This window comes from Terrapene carolina, unplaced genomic scaffold (assembly GCF_002925995.2).
Source record: "Terrapene carolina triunguis isolate 2854851 unplaced genomic scaffold, T_m_triunguis-2.0 Scaffold88, whole genome shotgun sequence".
Classification (NCBI taxonomy): domain Eukaryota; kingdom Metazoa; phylum Chordata; order Testudines; family Emydidae; genus Terrapene; species Terrapene triunguis.
Genome location: NW_020664439.1, coordinates 47,436,994 through 47,453,803, shown reverse-complemented (window position 1 = coordinate 47,453,803; position 16,810 = coordinate 47,436,994). Strand labels below are relative to the sequence as shown.

Genomic DNA, 16,810 nt, shown 5'->3' with positions numbered 1-16,810 from the left:
GATAGGGGTTGGGGCAGTCAGGGGACAGGGAGAAGTGGGGGTTGGATGGGGGTGGGGTCCTGGTGGGAGCAGTTAGGGGCGTGGGGTCCTGGGAGGGAGCGGTTAGGGAACAAGGAGCGGGGGGGGGGTTGGATGGGTGGGGGATTCTGAGGGGGACAGTCAGGGGGCGGGAAGTGGGAGGGGTGGATGGGGTCGGGGGCCAGGCTGTTTGGGGAGGCACAGCCTTCCCTACCCGGCCCTCCAAACAGTTTTGCAACCCCCAATGTGGCCCTCGGGCCAAAAAGTTTGCCCACCCCTGATCTAGCAGCTGCTTGTCAAAAGGCACTGGCAGAATGTAAACGGGGAGCAGCGGTCAAGTCAGCCGGACCAAAATCTGACCTGCTTTTATTTTCTTTGCTACTTTCACATACACAGAGTCAGGATGGCTGAGGCTAGTGGTCAGGGCAGCAGGCAGCCGGGCCTGCAGTGGGCGGCGATGCCTAGTGGTCAGAGCCAGGGTCAGGAACCCGGAGTCGGAGCCAAGAGTTGGAACTGGAATCAGGAACTGAGCAGGACGAGAGCAGGACTGGAGTGAGGCTGGGAACAGGAGTGATCCTGCTTGCAGGTGTAAATGCTGAGTAGCTGGGGGACTCAAGTGCTGGTTCTGTTGGTTCCTCCAGCCAGCCAGGAGATTTTGTTGCAAGCCAGCTGTGCATGACCTGTGAGTCCTCTGTTGCTCACGAGAGTTGGAACTAGCTGGTCCTATTAACAGGAGTTGAGGGACCAACAGTGAGTCAGTGGACAGGGGTCCTGATGACACTTTTTCCATCTCAATCATCATTGCCCGCGTGGTGACGCAGGCCGTCGTGCTGCCGGAGGTGCCTTCATTAGATGAGACATAAAGCTGAGCTCCGTATCACTTGTGGCCACGAAAGGCCCCAGGAGACTTTTGGCCAGAAATGGGGCTTTAAGCCCCATGTGCTGGCCAAGTACCAATTTAGGGCATGGCTACACTTGCAGCTGTAGAGCGCTTTGAGTTAAACCCGCCTTCGGAGAGCGCAGTAGGGAAAGCGCTGCAGTCTGTCCACACTGACAGCTGCAAGCTCACCACAGACTTCCAGTGTAACCTTGGGAAAGTCACTTAGCCTCTCTGTGCCGCAGACCCCCCCATTGTACGGATGGGGAAAAAGGCACTGCCCTTCCTCACAGTGGCGTTGAGAGAACATAGACATTCGAGATTGTGAGACACTCAGATACTATGGTAATGGGGCCGTATGAGGGACTGTGTTTTTGTTCTGTGTCCATGACTAGAGCTCATAGGCACTACGGTAATACAGACAATAAATAATAATAATGAATAATACGGAAGATAGAAGAATATCCAACATCGTGCATGCGTAATAGAGTTTATATCATGACAATTTCCGTATGAGAATTTGGTCTTTATTGCTCAGGATGATGATATATCTATAGTCAACTAGAACCCTGAGGGTATCTCCGTGATTATATCACAAGGTGATAGGAGCCCGAGATATACGATAGATGATAAATCGTTATCTTGCTTCTCCTGTCTAACGGTTGCTGTTCCTCATCCTTGCCTCTCAAGGAATGCATGTGAACTATCCCTTGCCTTCAATTGTATGTGCTTGGGTGATTTCTTTTAAAATGTTTATTGGCTAAAGCTATTCCCTTGTGTGTGAAATCGTCTACAGTCATTTCCATCAAGCGAAGCGACGCCGATGTGTACCGGTGAAAACAGAGCTGATGGAAGTGCAGGCTGCCCTGCCTCTGAACTCATCCTCTAGCCTTGTAGGGGGTCTAGCCAATACTTCCAGAGCTAAGAGCAGACAGAACTTTACTGATCCCTACTCCCCTTCCTTTTCTAGGAACATCAGCTGTGGCGACATAGCATCCGGAAACCAAATGACTTGATTGAAACCAGAGACTTGAAAAGCGAAACTGACTAGTAGGAGGAGAGCTGTTAAAGAGAAGACCCTGAGCGCTGACGGACCAAGTAAGATGACCTTTCTCCAGCATGACAGTTCGAATGTAATTATTTGGACAAATCATTTTCATGACTTAATATAACGCCTTGCAGCTTTCCAGCAAGGTTAATTGGATTCCTCAGTTCAAAACCTATCTGCTCTTAACCCACTTTTAATATGCTGAGATCCAGTTTTCTAAATTCAAACTAATAAAGTGATTAGTTGACAGCTATCTGGTATGCTACAATTACCATGGCATTTAGACCTCAGGCAGAAGATATTTAATGCAAATCAGAGTCAATGTCTCTGCCCATTTGTCCTTTTTCCTGATGATTTGATCAATGTGCCATATGACTCTTTAGCTTGTACGGTCTATGGTACTATACTAAATAAATGCAGTCCGGCTACAAAGGCAGAGAGATTGGTTCAGACAGTTAACCACGCAAAGTCCAAAGGCTTCCCCCCCACTTCCATCCTTCATTTTTTTCCCAATGGGTTTAATGCTGGTGAGAGGTGCTGGACTGACAGCCCTGGATAGTTTCCCCAAAGTGCTGTATGGAGCACAAGTGGCTGAGCAGAACTGAGGAGGAATTCTACAAAACAACAGGACACGTGCTAATCAGCTCTCTCCTGCTGGGAAATGATGTTTAAAAGAAAACTGAGACTGGAGGCCTCAGGTTGGATTCTCTAGTCAATCCCGGCGACCTGAGAATTAAGTGTGATCCTAGATTGTTCATTGCCCAGCATGTAATGACATGTCATCTGCCTGAGCTAAGACTTGGATTTTTGCAGGTTGCTGGTCTCCTACCTTGCTCCACGGCCATTCAGTCTTTGACCTTATTGCTGAGGATAACACGGCTGGCAATTTTTGACTGGTTTGGTGATTTGGGCACCTATATTGGGTGCTGGAGCCAGTTCACGCACTCATTTCATTTCATGTAAGCTAAACAGCCACTGGGTGGCAAACAGCAGCTGTTTCCAATCGATGGTCTTACCAATGACCTAAAGTTGAAGGGCTTTATATCCCACTCCCCTGAGTTACACAGCCCTCTTTGTCAAAAATCATACTCTGAAAGGAGTCAAGTCATCTAGTGATGCAGCATTAGCCTGCAAGACATAAATATTTCAGCTTCACAACTATAAGTGCCGAGCAAAACTCAAGCTTCATTTCATACCACTGTGTTTCCCTGACAGATCTATCAGCCAAGCGTATGAGAAATTGAAGTGCAGATAGTGGGAAATTGCAAGTATGACTGAGTTGCTTGACTTCACCACATAATCCAAAGCTCACACTAACTTGTATTTTATACAGAGGCATGAGATACCACAATGAAATACCTTCAAAAAGGGAATCAGTGGCTCGTCTCTTTCAGACAAACAAGATGACATGGTTATAAGGAGCTATAATCAACCCTGGTATATTTCCACTGAAGTCCATTGGGCGAAGTGGAATTGCTCTTGGTTACACCAACGTAAGTGAAATCAGAATCAGGCCCTATGATATTGCACCAACTTACACCAAGGCTGAATTTGACCCAGTAGCTAGAGAGGTTGCAGACTGATGGTGTCAAACAGAACCAGGCACTGAAACATTGAACTTAATCACTGGTGAGAGTTTAAAAACACAGTTAGCGAGCATCAGATTTCTGTTGAAATTACAGAGGGATCCCTATGAACAATTACACTACATGCCCAAGCATACCAAACCAATCCATCATTACTAATGCCATCGCATTAGCAGTGCGGCTGTCAAGTGTCCCCATTACAGAGCGTGGTAAATAGATCAAAAGGCCCTGGGTAGATTTATTCAACGTGACGCGGCACTTACCGAAGTAGTCATCAGAGGGCGGATTCTCCATGTCGTACAGCATCTTCTTGGTCAGATGTTCCAGCTCATCCTCAGGTCTGAACAAAGGAGCATTTGATGCCGAGCCAGAGGCAGGGTACCCACTCTGCAGAAGGCAAGACACACGCTGTTTGTGAAGTTTCAAATCAGCATTAAAATGTCCACCCAAGGCTGCACATGCCCGATGTAAGACAGAAAGGTAAAGAAAAGTCACTCTATTGGCTGTTTGGCTTTCAAGCTCACTCGTGGGTCTTATTTTTCTTCTCCTGGGACCCAGTGGGTTGGACAAATAAACATCCCATTTAATGAAATGAAAATAGATGCCCCAAAACTCTGAACAATTTCCATCAGAATGAGATGAGTAGGTATAACTAGAAGGGATGTATGTACCCAGTAATTAGACAGCCTCGCAGACCTTTGGATAGACTTCAAATAAGAAAGAAAGGGGGAATTATGCTAAGGATAATCAAATATAAACATTTCCTAATAAGAAAGGAGTCGGAGGTTTTAGAATTGTCTTCCTAGGGATGTGGTGGAAGGCCTGTTGGCTTGAACCACTTAAAACTGGTCTGGACACAGTACCAGAGAAGATGCCAGAGGGAACAGTCTTGCATTTGGTAGAAGGGATAGACTACGAGATTTAGGCTTGGTCTACACTACTCGCCTGATTCGGCGTATAGAGATCGATCTTCTGGGATCGATTTATCGCGTCTCATCTGGACGCGATAAATCGATCCCAGAAGTGCTCCCCCGTTGACTGCGGAACTCCTGCTCGCCGAAAGGAGGAAGCGCTGTCGACGGGGGAGCTTGCCTGCGCCGCGTGGACCCGCAGTAAGTAAACTTAATTCGATCTAGGAAACGTCGACTTCAGCTACGCTATTCTCGTAGCTGAAGTTGCGTTTCCTAGATCGATCCCCCGCCCCAGTGTGGACCAAGCCCTAGTCTCCAAAGGCTAGATATATTTTCTCTTTAGTATGGCTTCCAGAGAGCCAAGTCCTGATCAAAGGACGTTTTGCCATTCATAAGAAGGGCTCCAGCATTTGGCTCACGGATTTTAGTATTAGAGATGCAAACATTTTAACGTGTGCTTAGAAATGAGACCTCTTGGCCTTCACGTGTTAAGAGCTGGTGTGCAGTATCTGCAATGTTTTCCAGTGAGTTGTCTTAAGAAAACAACAGAAATATGGAGACATCTTGAGAAACAGGGAAGTGCTCTAGTGCCTCAATGTACCCTGGGAGGATCTTAGAAGCAGTTAAGTATGGTGTATGTTATTCAGTACAAGGGTCATTACAGAATTAAAAGATGCTGAGATAAGATTTCCAGGCATGTATTATTTTCTTGAATAACCTGTATGCAAGAATGAACTTGTTTGTGCAATAAAGTATGGTAGTTAAAGTCAGGGTGACTTATTTGGTTAATTGCTGCTTTCATGTGGGATTTCATTTCAGATCCATACCTTAGGATCATTACTCTAGAGGCACACGTGCCTTTTCCCATACCTGATACCCATTTAAATGTGGATCAAATGGTTATGTTGCTGGAGAACATCATATTGGTCACCCTGGTGATAAACATTTAACTTACAGAGACTGGAAAAAAAACATACAACTGACACGATGAATCTTTCGAACCACTTGTTGTCAGCCAAGTACAACAGCACCCCCAATGGCCTGTCTAAACACACAAACTCTTGCTTTACAGGCACGGGGGAAATTCTGAATTTGACATCAGTCAGGTGGAGGAGTTCTTAGAATTGTATTCTGTGATAACATCTCCATCAGCCTCATTCGACTGAGATGCTATACTCCAAATCTGAGAGAGAGAAGAGCTCAGAAAAGCATCACTGATCTTTTGGTTTTGCCACTGATGACTGTTCTCAGTCTTAAAAGAAAAATAAAATAAAAAAAAAAAAAGGAAGCCAAATTTACAAGTTTGATCCCTCTGTGTTCAAATCAGGTGTATCAATGTTTCCATTAGAAATATGTCCCATGCTGTAGTATACCATGCCACTACACGGGGCTGAAAGCCTGTTTCCAACAAGTAACCTATTAAGCTTCTAGCTGCAACCAGGAGTTGAGAAATTCAGTTGTGTAACATTAATAAATCAATTCCTATTGGCAGTCTCACAAACAGACAAGGAGTCACAAGGAGTCATTCTGCCATCAGCTTCACCTGTTCCCATGTTTTGAAAATGTGGGCAGGTCCGCCAGGACTTTCCCTGCTCCCTACAATCTCCCCAGTAAAGGTCACTGCCTAAATTGGATATTTTCTTCTGTTAAACAAGTGAGATACCATTGGAATGAAAGTTTGAAACAATCTTCTCAGACATTACTAATGGATGATGCAAGTTGACCTTCCTGTTCTATATCAGGACGACAGATGCTGGAAGACTTTTCATCAGTCCCATTTCCCTCCCCCTCCCCAGCAAAACATCGATTTTTCACTACATATTCATTTTCATCAGATAATTTGTGTCTCTCAATGTGTTTCGGTTTTTATTTAAAAACTCCCACAAACCCTGGAAACTGATTTTTTTAGTTTTCAATAACCAAAATTGGTTCTGGGTGTATTGACCAAATTCCCCCAACTCCAGGGAAAACTGTCAATCTGAAGGAAAAAAAAGAAAAAAAAGTTCATTATTTTGGAGAGAATAAAACACAAATTTGACCAGTTCTAGTCAGGAACTATTCCCCCTGTTATATCTCCCTTCGATATCACTATCCCATTTTTCTTGAAAAGTCGGTTTTGATCCTTCAACGCTGCTGAGAATTAATGCCTTTCAGTGTACATGTTCGCAATAGCATCTCAGCTCCTCCGAGCATCCTCTGCCTGACGGTGATCCCTTTGAAGGAAGTATTATTAAAAAACGGGGCCTTTTCTTTATGATAAATGATGATTGTGAACTCTCAATGCCTAGTTGACAGCATGTCAGTGACTCTAACAGTTGTGTACTTTATCCAGAATGTTAGTTAGTCACTGAAGGTAAAGATGTCTTAACAAACAGTCAAAACCCAAGAGTTTTAAACAGTTTGGCTAAACATCCCTTCCATTCTCAAACGCTCATGTTTCCTTCCCCTGTGATATCATCATTTCAGGCATGTAAAGAGACTTCCAGGGTAGACAAGTCCTGAATTCCTAATACACCTCTACCCCGATATAACGCTGTCCTTGGGAGCCAAAAAAATCTTACTGCGTTATAGGTGAAACCGCGCTATATCGAACTTGCTTTGATCCGCCGGAGCGCGCAGCCCTGCCCCCCCGGAGCGCTGCTTTACCACGTTATATCAGAATTCGTGTTATATAGGGTCGCGTTATATCGAGGTAGAGGTGTATAAAAAACAAGCACGGGGGTGGGGAGGAGAAAACCAACCAACAACAGCCTTCTCTATCCATCCTGAAGAAGTCAAGAGGGGCACTGGCCCAAACACCTACATTATATTCTCCTTTGCAGGTCACCTTTAATTCAAATGATGTAGGATTCCTGCTGAGACCTTCACCTGATAAGGATACTTCCCCTCTGAGGCTACTGGCAGAACTGAAAGTGAGGTCCCCCCTGCCATCCACTTCCACAACAAAAACTCTCTGAGATCCCAACTTAGGGCATGAGTTCTTGGCCCGTGAGTTGTGAACCACTGACCTTAGGATAACACTCACCCCTGTACAAAGGGCCAGTATAAGTTCTACCTAGGGGCTTATGAGGGACTAAATGGTGCATAAGCCTTGCACCGGCTCTCTGTCCAAGGGAGAACCTTGCCCCTAAGTGAGACACCCCTCAGTGGGACTGTCCATGGAGTAAAGATACTCACATGAGCAAGAGTTTTAGAACCGGCACTTGACCCAGAAGTCAATGGCCAATATTTGAATGACATTTTTTTTTTGAAGTCTGGTAATTAGAAATAATAAATAACATACCCCTATAAAAGGCTTATTAATAAAACAATTAGAGCTGCCAAATGTAAAGCATTTAATCTGGGTAGAACTTTTGCCCCTCCCAGCATTCTCTCTCTTTCCTAAGAGCAGATCATGCATCTCGCTTGAGCATATATTTGAATACAATGAGCATAGCCAAGGACTTATTAGCTCTGGAAATCAATCAGGCAACCAAACCTCTTAACACATTATTCCATCAATTGCGGGTGTTCTTGTTTCCGTGCTGAAAAGAAGAACGACCACACAATAGTTCTGATTTTTAGTTAGTTCCCCGGGGCTTTTTGTGTAGACAAGATGGTGCAGCTTCTGAGAGACTGATGGCTTCCCTTTCAATACACTGCTTCTTCAAGATGCCTAAAAGCCCCACTCACAATGAGGGCCCCACTCCACCGGGCATTGTATATACACAGATTAAGAGACAGCTGCCCCGCTGAAGGCCTTACAGTGTAAATAGACAAGATGGAGAAAGCATCGATAACTGCCCTTGTTTTACGTATAGGGAATTAAGGCAAAGAGTCTCAATGACACAACCAGGGAGTCTATGGCAGAGGTGGGAATTGAACCCAGCCCTTGTGAGTCGCAGACTAGGTCTACACTGTGCCGATGAGGGTGTGAATCGCAGGGCACACTGAAGAGTTGCAATCTAACTGCCTGGTGTGGACACTGCTGGCGCAAACTAAAAGATACCAAGTTTGCATTAACATAGTCCTGCTTGAAAGAGGACTACGCTAATGCAGTTCACACCCTCATAGTCCGCACTGAGGCGTGGTGTAGACAAGCCCAGGGCCCCCAAACCCATCCTTCCTCTTTCTGTGGCAGAACGCTAACAAGTCACTTCACATCAGCTCACAGCCCGGCTGCTGGGACCCCATGCTAAGGATCTCCACAGGCTGAAGGAGATTCTCTTTCTTGTGCCCCACAGTGCACAAAATGGTCATCAGATGCACGCAGTGCCTCCAAGTCCCCGTTTCATGTCAGCTGCAGGTAGCCATTGGGAGCTGGGCTCTGAAGGACTCAGTGGGCAGGGCAGGGAAGTTCTTGGTCTCTGCTATGCAGGAGGTTAAACTAGATGTCCCTTCTGGCCTTAGAATCTATGACCTCCCCGTCCCCCCCAGCATTGGCTTCTCTGATCTCCACACCTCCAGCTCAACTCCTCTGAGGACAGGGACCTAAGAAACAGGGACAGGGTTTGCCCCGAGAGGAACACACTGAACTGCCACAGGTTCAAGCTTGTCCACGTTTGTCAGACTTCGGAGGCAGACACTCACCACGCTGCCTTTTACCTGCAATACTCTGCCCAAACAACACATTTCTGCATCAGCCAGCCACAGTCCTCAGCCAGCGTCCAGTGAAATAATCAACAACCAAGGCCGACGATCACACTCAGGGTATGTCTTCACTACCCGCCGATCCGGCGGGTAGCAATCGGTCTATCGGGGATCGACTTACCGCGTCTCGTGAGGACGCGGTAAAATCGATCCCTGATCGCTCTGCCGTCGACTCCGGAAATCCACCTCGGCAAGAGGCGGCAGCGGAGTCGGCGGCAGCGGTCGGCTTTCCCCCGTCCTCACCGCCAGGTAAGCCGACCTAAAATACGCAACTTCAGCTACGGTATTCACGTAGCTGAAGTTGCGTATCTTAGGTCGGAACCCCGCTGTAGTGTAGACCTAGCCTTAGTGGTGTTATTTATTTATTTTTCCTACAGACACTACATATGAATGCCCAATGTTTAACAAGAGCGAAGAACCACCTTTCCCCGCATTGCACTGCTCAGTGCATGAGCATCCAGGAAAGCATGTTTCATGCTTATAGTCAAGGCCGGTATATTTGGTGAGAAAGGGGAAAAGAAATACATGATGCATCCACAGTCTGATCTGAAGGGTCTGTTTCAGCAGAAGTATCTCCTTCCCCCTGCCTTGATGGGTCAGAGGTAAAAAAGTATATTTTATATATATCTATATATATAGATATATGTATCTATATCTATATAGAGAGAGAAAGAAAGAGAAAGAGAGAGAGAGAGAGAGAGGTCTGTAGTCTATGCAGCATTGCAGTGTAGGAATCCTGGTCCCCATGGCTTCATTTGTTTCACCAACCCCAATCACAACAAAGATTAGAAAACTGACCAATGAAAATGGAAAAGAGCTTTCCCCTGGAGAAGGCTAAGCACTCTTATAGACCTCAATACTGCCACAGCTACACATAATTCTCCTTTAGCTCAAGTGGGAGAGGACTATGCTTCAAGAGCAGGAGGATCTGAGTTCTCTCCTTGCTGCTACTGGAAAGAACCAAGTGGCCTCGGTAAGTAGCACAGTGAGAACTGTTGTAATACTGCTACGCATTCACATACACACAAGTATATACGTTCTCTCAAGCACTCGGTTAACTCGACACAATGGAAAATGCCAGCATTCCAAGGGTTAAGTTTTAACTGGTCTCTCACTCCGGAGTAGAAAATATCTTTATGCTATAAACAAAAGGAAGTGACTAACATCTGTGCCACCCTCAATGTGCTGCAACAAAATCTGGCTCATCTGCCTCATTAAAGTTCAGTTCCTAAAAAGCCAGGTCAAGAGGAGCAATTGTGTGGAATCACTATGCAATTATTTGGTACCGTAAGTCAAGATTTCATTTCAATAGATAGCTTCAGCTTTTCTTTGATTTTTCTTTGGCACTCAAGACCTCAATGAGAAGCATCTGTCTTGGATATACCAACTACACAGTGCAGGGTACTTTGGATTTAGTCAAGTTCGTTAGCCAACCCCCTCCAACCCCCTACTCAAAGTTCCACCCGAATGGGTAAAAAAATACCATGCAAAATCAGCAGACATCCAAAAATTATGTGCTAATGAATACTCCATCATTCAGGGTACACTGTACATGTTCATTTTTCTTGTTCCTTTGCAAATGATGTATAAGAGGTTCCTTCTCTCAGAGAGAAAATAACTTCAATTACGTGTTCTCAACTAAAGAAACATGGAAATTATCTTCTTTTCAAAAGGTAGAATTAGCCCAATTTGGAACTGAAAGGCTGCCAGAAACATCTCTCGCTGATATTTACTTTCCCTTTCATTTTTTCCTTCTTGTTCAGCTGCATAAAGTTTTCAGCTCCCTTCTACTCCACAGACACACACACACAGCACTTTCGGACCACATAAATCATCACCAGTTAGATCAACAGTTGACTACACTAACAAGGCCTTTTTACTTAGTGGTATGTGTAATAGGAATACTCCTCCTGAGTGCCTCCTAGTAGTTGGGTGTGCTATTGCAGTCCTTTTCTCGCCCCAGAGCCCTCTGTAGGCTGCCAGCCGACACTGGTGGTCTTCCATGGCTTGGCCTTCCAGTTAAGTCACAAAGTCCAACTGAATCCTTTCCGAGGTAGTAAAGAGTAAAGTAAACCAACAGTCCCATTGCCCTCGCTAGGGTCTTCAGCCCTGGCTCTGTGCCCTTTAAATTCAGTCCTTTGTTCAGGCTCTTAAATAACCCCTGTCCCCTTCTTGGGGGTTATGCAACTGTGGCCGGTAGTGGAGCCCAGGTGCTCCCACTACTCCAGGGACCCTATAAACAGACCCCACTACTCAACCCAGGTCCCTATAAACAGCAGCTATGCACTGCTCGATTTCAGTTCGTTGCTGTTTCTTTCCTGGGCCTCTTCCCACCTGGTCACTTTTAGCTTCACCCTTATCTCACGGTCAAAGTTCTTAGGGCCTCTCTCTTCATTCAAACACAGCTCAAGTAAATGCAGCCAGAAACAAACTCTGGTTATCGCTCAAGCTCCTGTGGCCAGAGCGAGGCACCCTTCCCTGCCCCTCTGGTCCCAGTCAGGAAAAGACCTGCTAAGGCCCTGTAGGTCCGTTTATCTGAGCATGCTGGACTCTGATTGGCTGCTTCTGTGAAGCTTTGCTAGGCAAGCTTGGAGGATCCACTTTCTCTGCTCCTTTCCTAGGAGGACTGTGGGGCCTCCTGAAGCAGAAAAGGCCAGGTACAGCCTGTTACAGTGCGCCAAAGCCAATCCATTATGACTGAGAGTACTGGTCATCCAAACCAGCTGCAGACTTTCAAGCAAGATGATGCAGTGAGATGACACATCCCTCAAGAGGAGAGTTCCTCAAGAAAAAGGGATATGAAATGGAAACCAACTGACCCTTCCTCCAGACAAGACTAATTGGAAAAAAAATGTTCTAGTTCCTGGTTTATCATCTGTTGAAATGTTACAATTGCACAAGTACAGGCAGATTCTTCCAGGTGGACTTGTCTAGAGGCTGTGACAAGTCACTAGGATGTAAGAACTCCTGGGTTTATTCTTGACACACAAGTAATTCAAGTGGGGAGTCTTTAGAATAGGAACAACCACATTGGATGCAGCCAGTGGTTTGTCTAAGGGCACGTCTTCACTACCTGCCGGATCTAACCTAACCTAATCTACTAGCTTCTCTCCAGCAGTAATGGAATAATTTACCCGCAGGAAAAATTTCCTCCTGACCTACAATTGTTAGATGTTGGCTCATGAAGTGCAAGAGTTATATCCATGACAAAACTTATGTTTTTTTTGTTTTAGTCCTTAGTATTATAATTCGGGATGTTCTTGATATCCATACACATTTCCAGTCCTTTTCCCAATCCTGATAAGCTCTTGGCCTCAATGATCTCCTGTGGAAGTAGTTCCACAGTTCTATAATGATGATAATTGAATACTGTATGAAATACAAATTTCCTGTTATCACTTTTAAATGTGCTGACTTTCAATTTTATCAGATGTGCCCTTGTTTGTGTGGTATGATCTAGGGGCATGGCTCAGCAGGGAGGGCATTCTGGCCAAGATTTTCAAAAATCGGAGCCTTAAAGTTATGCTCCTAAATTAAGTGACCTCAGATCAGTAATGAGCTGTTGGGAATTCAAAGCTTTTGAAAATTAGGTCACTTACTTAGGTGTCTAAATAGGGACTTCAGAGCCCTAGATAGGCTCATAGTTTTGAAAAAAAAAAACCCAAAAAACTTGACCTCCATCTTTAGGGGTCAATGGAAGTTTTGCTATTACATTCAATGGGATCAGTAACTGGTACCTTAACTTCTCTCCAAAATGGATTCAGTAACATTGCACCAACACAGGGGTGTTAATTAATCAATCCCTGTAAAGCACTATTGAGATCCTAGGGCGAAGCGTTCTAATAATCTTCAAAAATGGTAATAAATGAGCATGGCTATTTTGTCCTTGAATTCCGTGTATTCCATAACATTAAAACAGACTAAATAAATTGTTATCACTAGTCCTCACGTTTGTGCTGATGTTTTGCATCAGGAAGAGTCGGATTGTTTCTGCTGCATGATATAAAGGCTGGATAATATTTATACTTATCACCCGTTCTGTGCAACGGATGTGACTGCGCTACATGATAGTTTCCACTTTCACAGAGAAACACGGTGGGGGAGGCAATATCTTTTATGGGCCCAAATTCTGTTGGTGAGAGAGACGGGCTTTCGAGCTTACACAGAGCTCTCCTTCAGGTCTGATTTATGACATTCAAGGATAACAGGATATTGACTATGCTTTTTAGGACCAGTGTTGGCTGTTCCTAATAAAACCAAATACCAAGAACCAAAAGCTGTTTGCAATAGTAATGTGGCCTTGTTCTCTCGGGAATTATTGCCAGTTTAATCTGCACTCCTATAAGGCTCAATATAAATGATGCACGTGGCTTTTCACTTACTTTTCTTACTCCATGTATGTACAGTAGCTAGCACAATGGGGCCCTGATCTTGGCTGGAGCTTCTAGGCACTACCATAATACAAATAAACCCATAATACTAATACACCACTGATGCCTTCTGTTATGGGTTTAAAGTGCTTGTTCTAATCTGCAAAAATGGAGGTTCCATTTTCATTGTCTCATTGGTTTCCTGACTGATTGAGGTGAATTTTATTTTGTTCTAACTGCCTCCCCTGCAAACTTCTCTGGGCTCTGAGAGTCAAGCTGGGTTCTCTTCTTCTCACAGCATCCCCAGTAATAAAGATTCTCCAGGCCAAATGATGATTGCTTGTGAAACTCCAACTGCCCCCCTTCCCTAACAACCTACACGTCCAGTGACTGGCGTCCAAACATTAATTCATTCAGCTTTACTGCCCCGGTGGCTCATAGATCAAAGTCTGTATTTTAGAGGGGGCACCACAGCCATTCTTCAATCCCCACGGTCTCTCCGGCTTGGCCACGGGGCTGTTTGATGTAGAAGAGGTGCTGCTGATGCTTCTGAGCCCCCTGCTGTCATCTGGACTCGACGTTTTTGGGCCCTGGTGAAGTTGTGGATCCTTTGCCCGTAGAGATGATAGGCCAGATTGTAACCTCAGTGACACTGGCGTAAATCTAGCGCCATTCCAGGGAAGCCAACAGGGCTGCTGTAGAAAGCTAGCAGTGAGTGAATGGCACCCCAAAGGCATTATGGCCAGCCGCTTTGTGCTCATTCCAGGACGCTCTAACGGCTCAAAAATTACACTTCCACAAGCAGCCTTAAAACATAATGAGAGAATAAAACTTTGCTCTTGTACAGCTCTTTTCCTCCAAAAAAATCTCTCAGCACTTTTCAAAGGTACTATTCAACCTCGGACAGGCAGCGAAAGTGACGCCCAGAGAGACAAAATGACGTGTCCAATATCACACAGTAGGTGTAGTGGTAAGACAAGGAATAGAACGTGGGTGGGTCTCTTTGAATTGCAGTTCAGTGCCCTGTCCACTGCACCGCAGTGAGTGGGTGTCTCACCATGAGTCCCACCTTGGTACTGGGGGGGTGGGTGGGGAAGGAGAGTGTTTGTGAGACAAATGCCATCTGTGCCGTGGTTCGGGTTCATCGCTTGTTTCAAAAACAGCCTCTTCCAGCTGCAATGCTGTAGCAGGTAACGAAAACAGAAGTAAGGGTGCAGAGTTTACGCTTTAAAAGAAAAATAAATTTCATCATTTTAGTGTCAATGAAAGCACCTAATTTTGCATGTGAAACCTACATTCATAGTGTATTAGCAATTTATATATATATCCTGCTTGCCAGATGCCTGAATAGGTTAGAATAGAGACTTAAAAGATGCAAATCAGGTTTCTGTTTTAATACACAAAGAAACTTCAAATCACATCACTTTCCATCAACACGACGTGTTTCAGTCTCTTTCTCCTCATGTGAAAACTATAGCAGCAAACAAATGGTTAACCAAATGTATTTAACCCACTAGATGTAGTCTCGGTTTTAGTCAGCAGAGTCACGGGCCATTACCTCTCCCAAGAAACGAATGACTTAAATGAAGACTACATGCTTTGCTTAGCATTTACCAAAAAATCATTACAGTAAAAGTGTTGCTCCTGTTGAAGCGCGTGCATGGTCTAATGCTCACAGGGGGCAGACTAGGCGGCCAGGGTTCCTGGTTCTAGTCCCAGCATGTTACTTAACCAACCCTCCGCTCCTGCTGTGAAACTGGGAGATGGTAATACTTAGCTGCTTCAAAGGGGAGGGGGATGCAAGTCTTAACATGCTAGTGTTTGCAATGTGATCTGAGATCCTCAATTAAAAGTGGTATTACAACTGCAAAGCATTATGATTAATTATCCTTATTGTATTCTGCGGTGTCTCTCCCCACTCTCCTTTATCTATGTAATGTCTATTTATATCAGATGATCCTCAAGGCAGGGACCTGTCTCCCTACATGCCCTGAGAATGCCTAGCACACCTTGTGCTATATAAATAATAATGATAAATAGCAACCACACTGACTAGAAAAACAGGGGTGGTAAAAGGAAATCACATTCCTTCTGGGATCATCTAATCTCTCCTTTCCTTGGGACAGGTAGGTTCTCCCATTTTAATCACAAGTCCATCTAAACTTTATTGCATTTTTTTCTTAATCAGAATCCCCTAAATCTTCTGCTGAGAGAGATTTTTTTTCCATTTAGATTTGCACAATCTTGCATTTCCTGAATGAGATCGTGTGCTCTTTTTCTCTTCCTCCTCTCCATCCCCCACCCCCACACCCGCTTTAACAAAACGTTTGGAGCAGTGTCTTTGCAAAGCAATTTGGGAGCTCTGAATGAGTAGTGTGCTTTAAGTGCTAAATATTATCCTTTGACTTTCAAAGCTCACATGTGAATAAGTGAAGGAAAAGGAGGTAGTAACTTAATGGTTAGAACGAGGACCTGGAATACAGGAGCCCTGGACACCCTGATTTTCCAGTATGCAGTTCCTTAGCTTCTCCATCGCTTGGGTTACCTATCTGGTATATTAACCAGAGCTGGTCAAAAAACTCCATATATTAGAAAAGTTTTGATGATAAAAATTCCCATTTTCAACCAGTTCTAATAATAATACCTAACTGACAGGGGTGTTGTGAGGCTGAATTCACCTGTGTTTGTGCTTTGAGATCCTTTGGTGAAAGATGTTATAGGAGAGGAGAATGCTGCAAAAAGGCTACTGATATCACAAGGAGATACAAAACAAGAAGGGGAATCTTGCACGATGCTGTAGGGAACAAGCCCCAGAAGGTAAAGCACCATGATGAAGTCTGTAAGTAAAGCAGAACAGATAAGAGTTTATTCTTTAGTTTCTGCTACGCTCTCCGAGTCTCCCTCCACTTTACGCATCCTACCCTTATAGCTCCGCTGACGAACTTCCTGATGCCTTATGAGAGTCCAGCCCCACTGAGTTGAACGCAGTGAGGTTTCCCCATACGCAGGCTCAACTAAACATTAAGGTGAGCTCCCTGCACTTTGCAGGTCTCTCTAGGTTGTCCAAGTCCTGGCTCAGCCATCTAACATCACGTCACGTGCTTCTGGCAAGGATGTAGGTTTTCATTCAGAGAGAGCCATTGTTTTGATGGCAGGTGATGGGCTTAGGGTAATTCACAAGTACTGCCTCCACTGACTCAGCCACTGGTCTCCCTGCAGCACGCTGGGAGAATGGGGTTTTAATAAAATAGCAGGTCGGGGCTGACCCCAACAACTGGTGGATAAAATCTTTTAAGACAATGGTGGAACCAGTATCCCCTCCTGTGGAATAGACCCGTTCACGATCAGAGTTCTGTTCAGTTCTAGTCTCA

At 44.9% G+C, this 16,810-nt stretch overlaps 1 protein-coding gene across 1 annotated transcript in view; it reads right to left on the bottom strand.

Moving 5' to 3' along the window:
* LPP (LIM domain containing preferred translocation partner in lipoma) overlaps positions 1 to 16,810 on the bottom strand; it is a 389,426-nt gene that overhangs the window by 82,774 nt on the left and 289,842 nt on the right. The window contains exon 8 of the mRNA XM_024202387.1: positions 3,793 to 3,916. Within this exon, the coding sequence (XP_024058155.1) occupies positions 3,793 to 3,916 (124 nt within the window). The remainder of the gene's footprint in view (positions 1 to 3,792; positions 3,917 to 16,810) is intronic.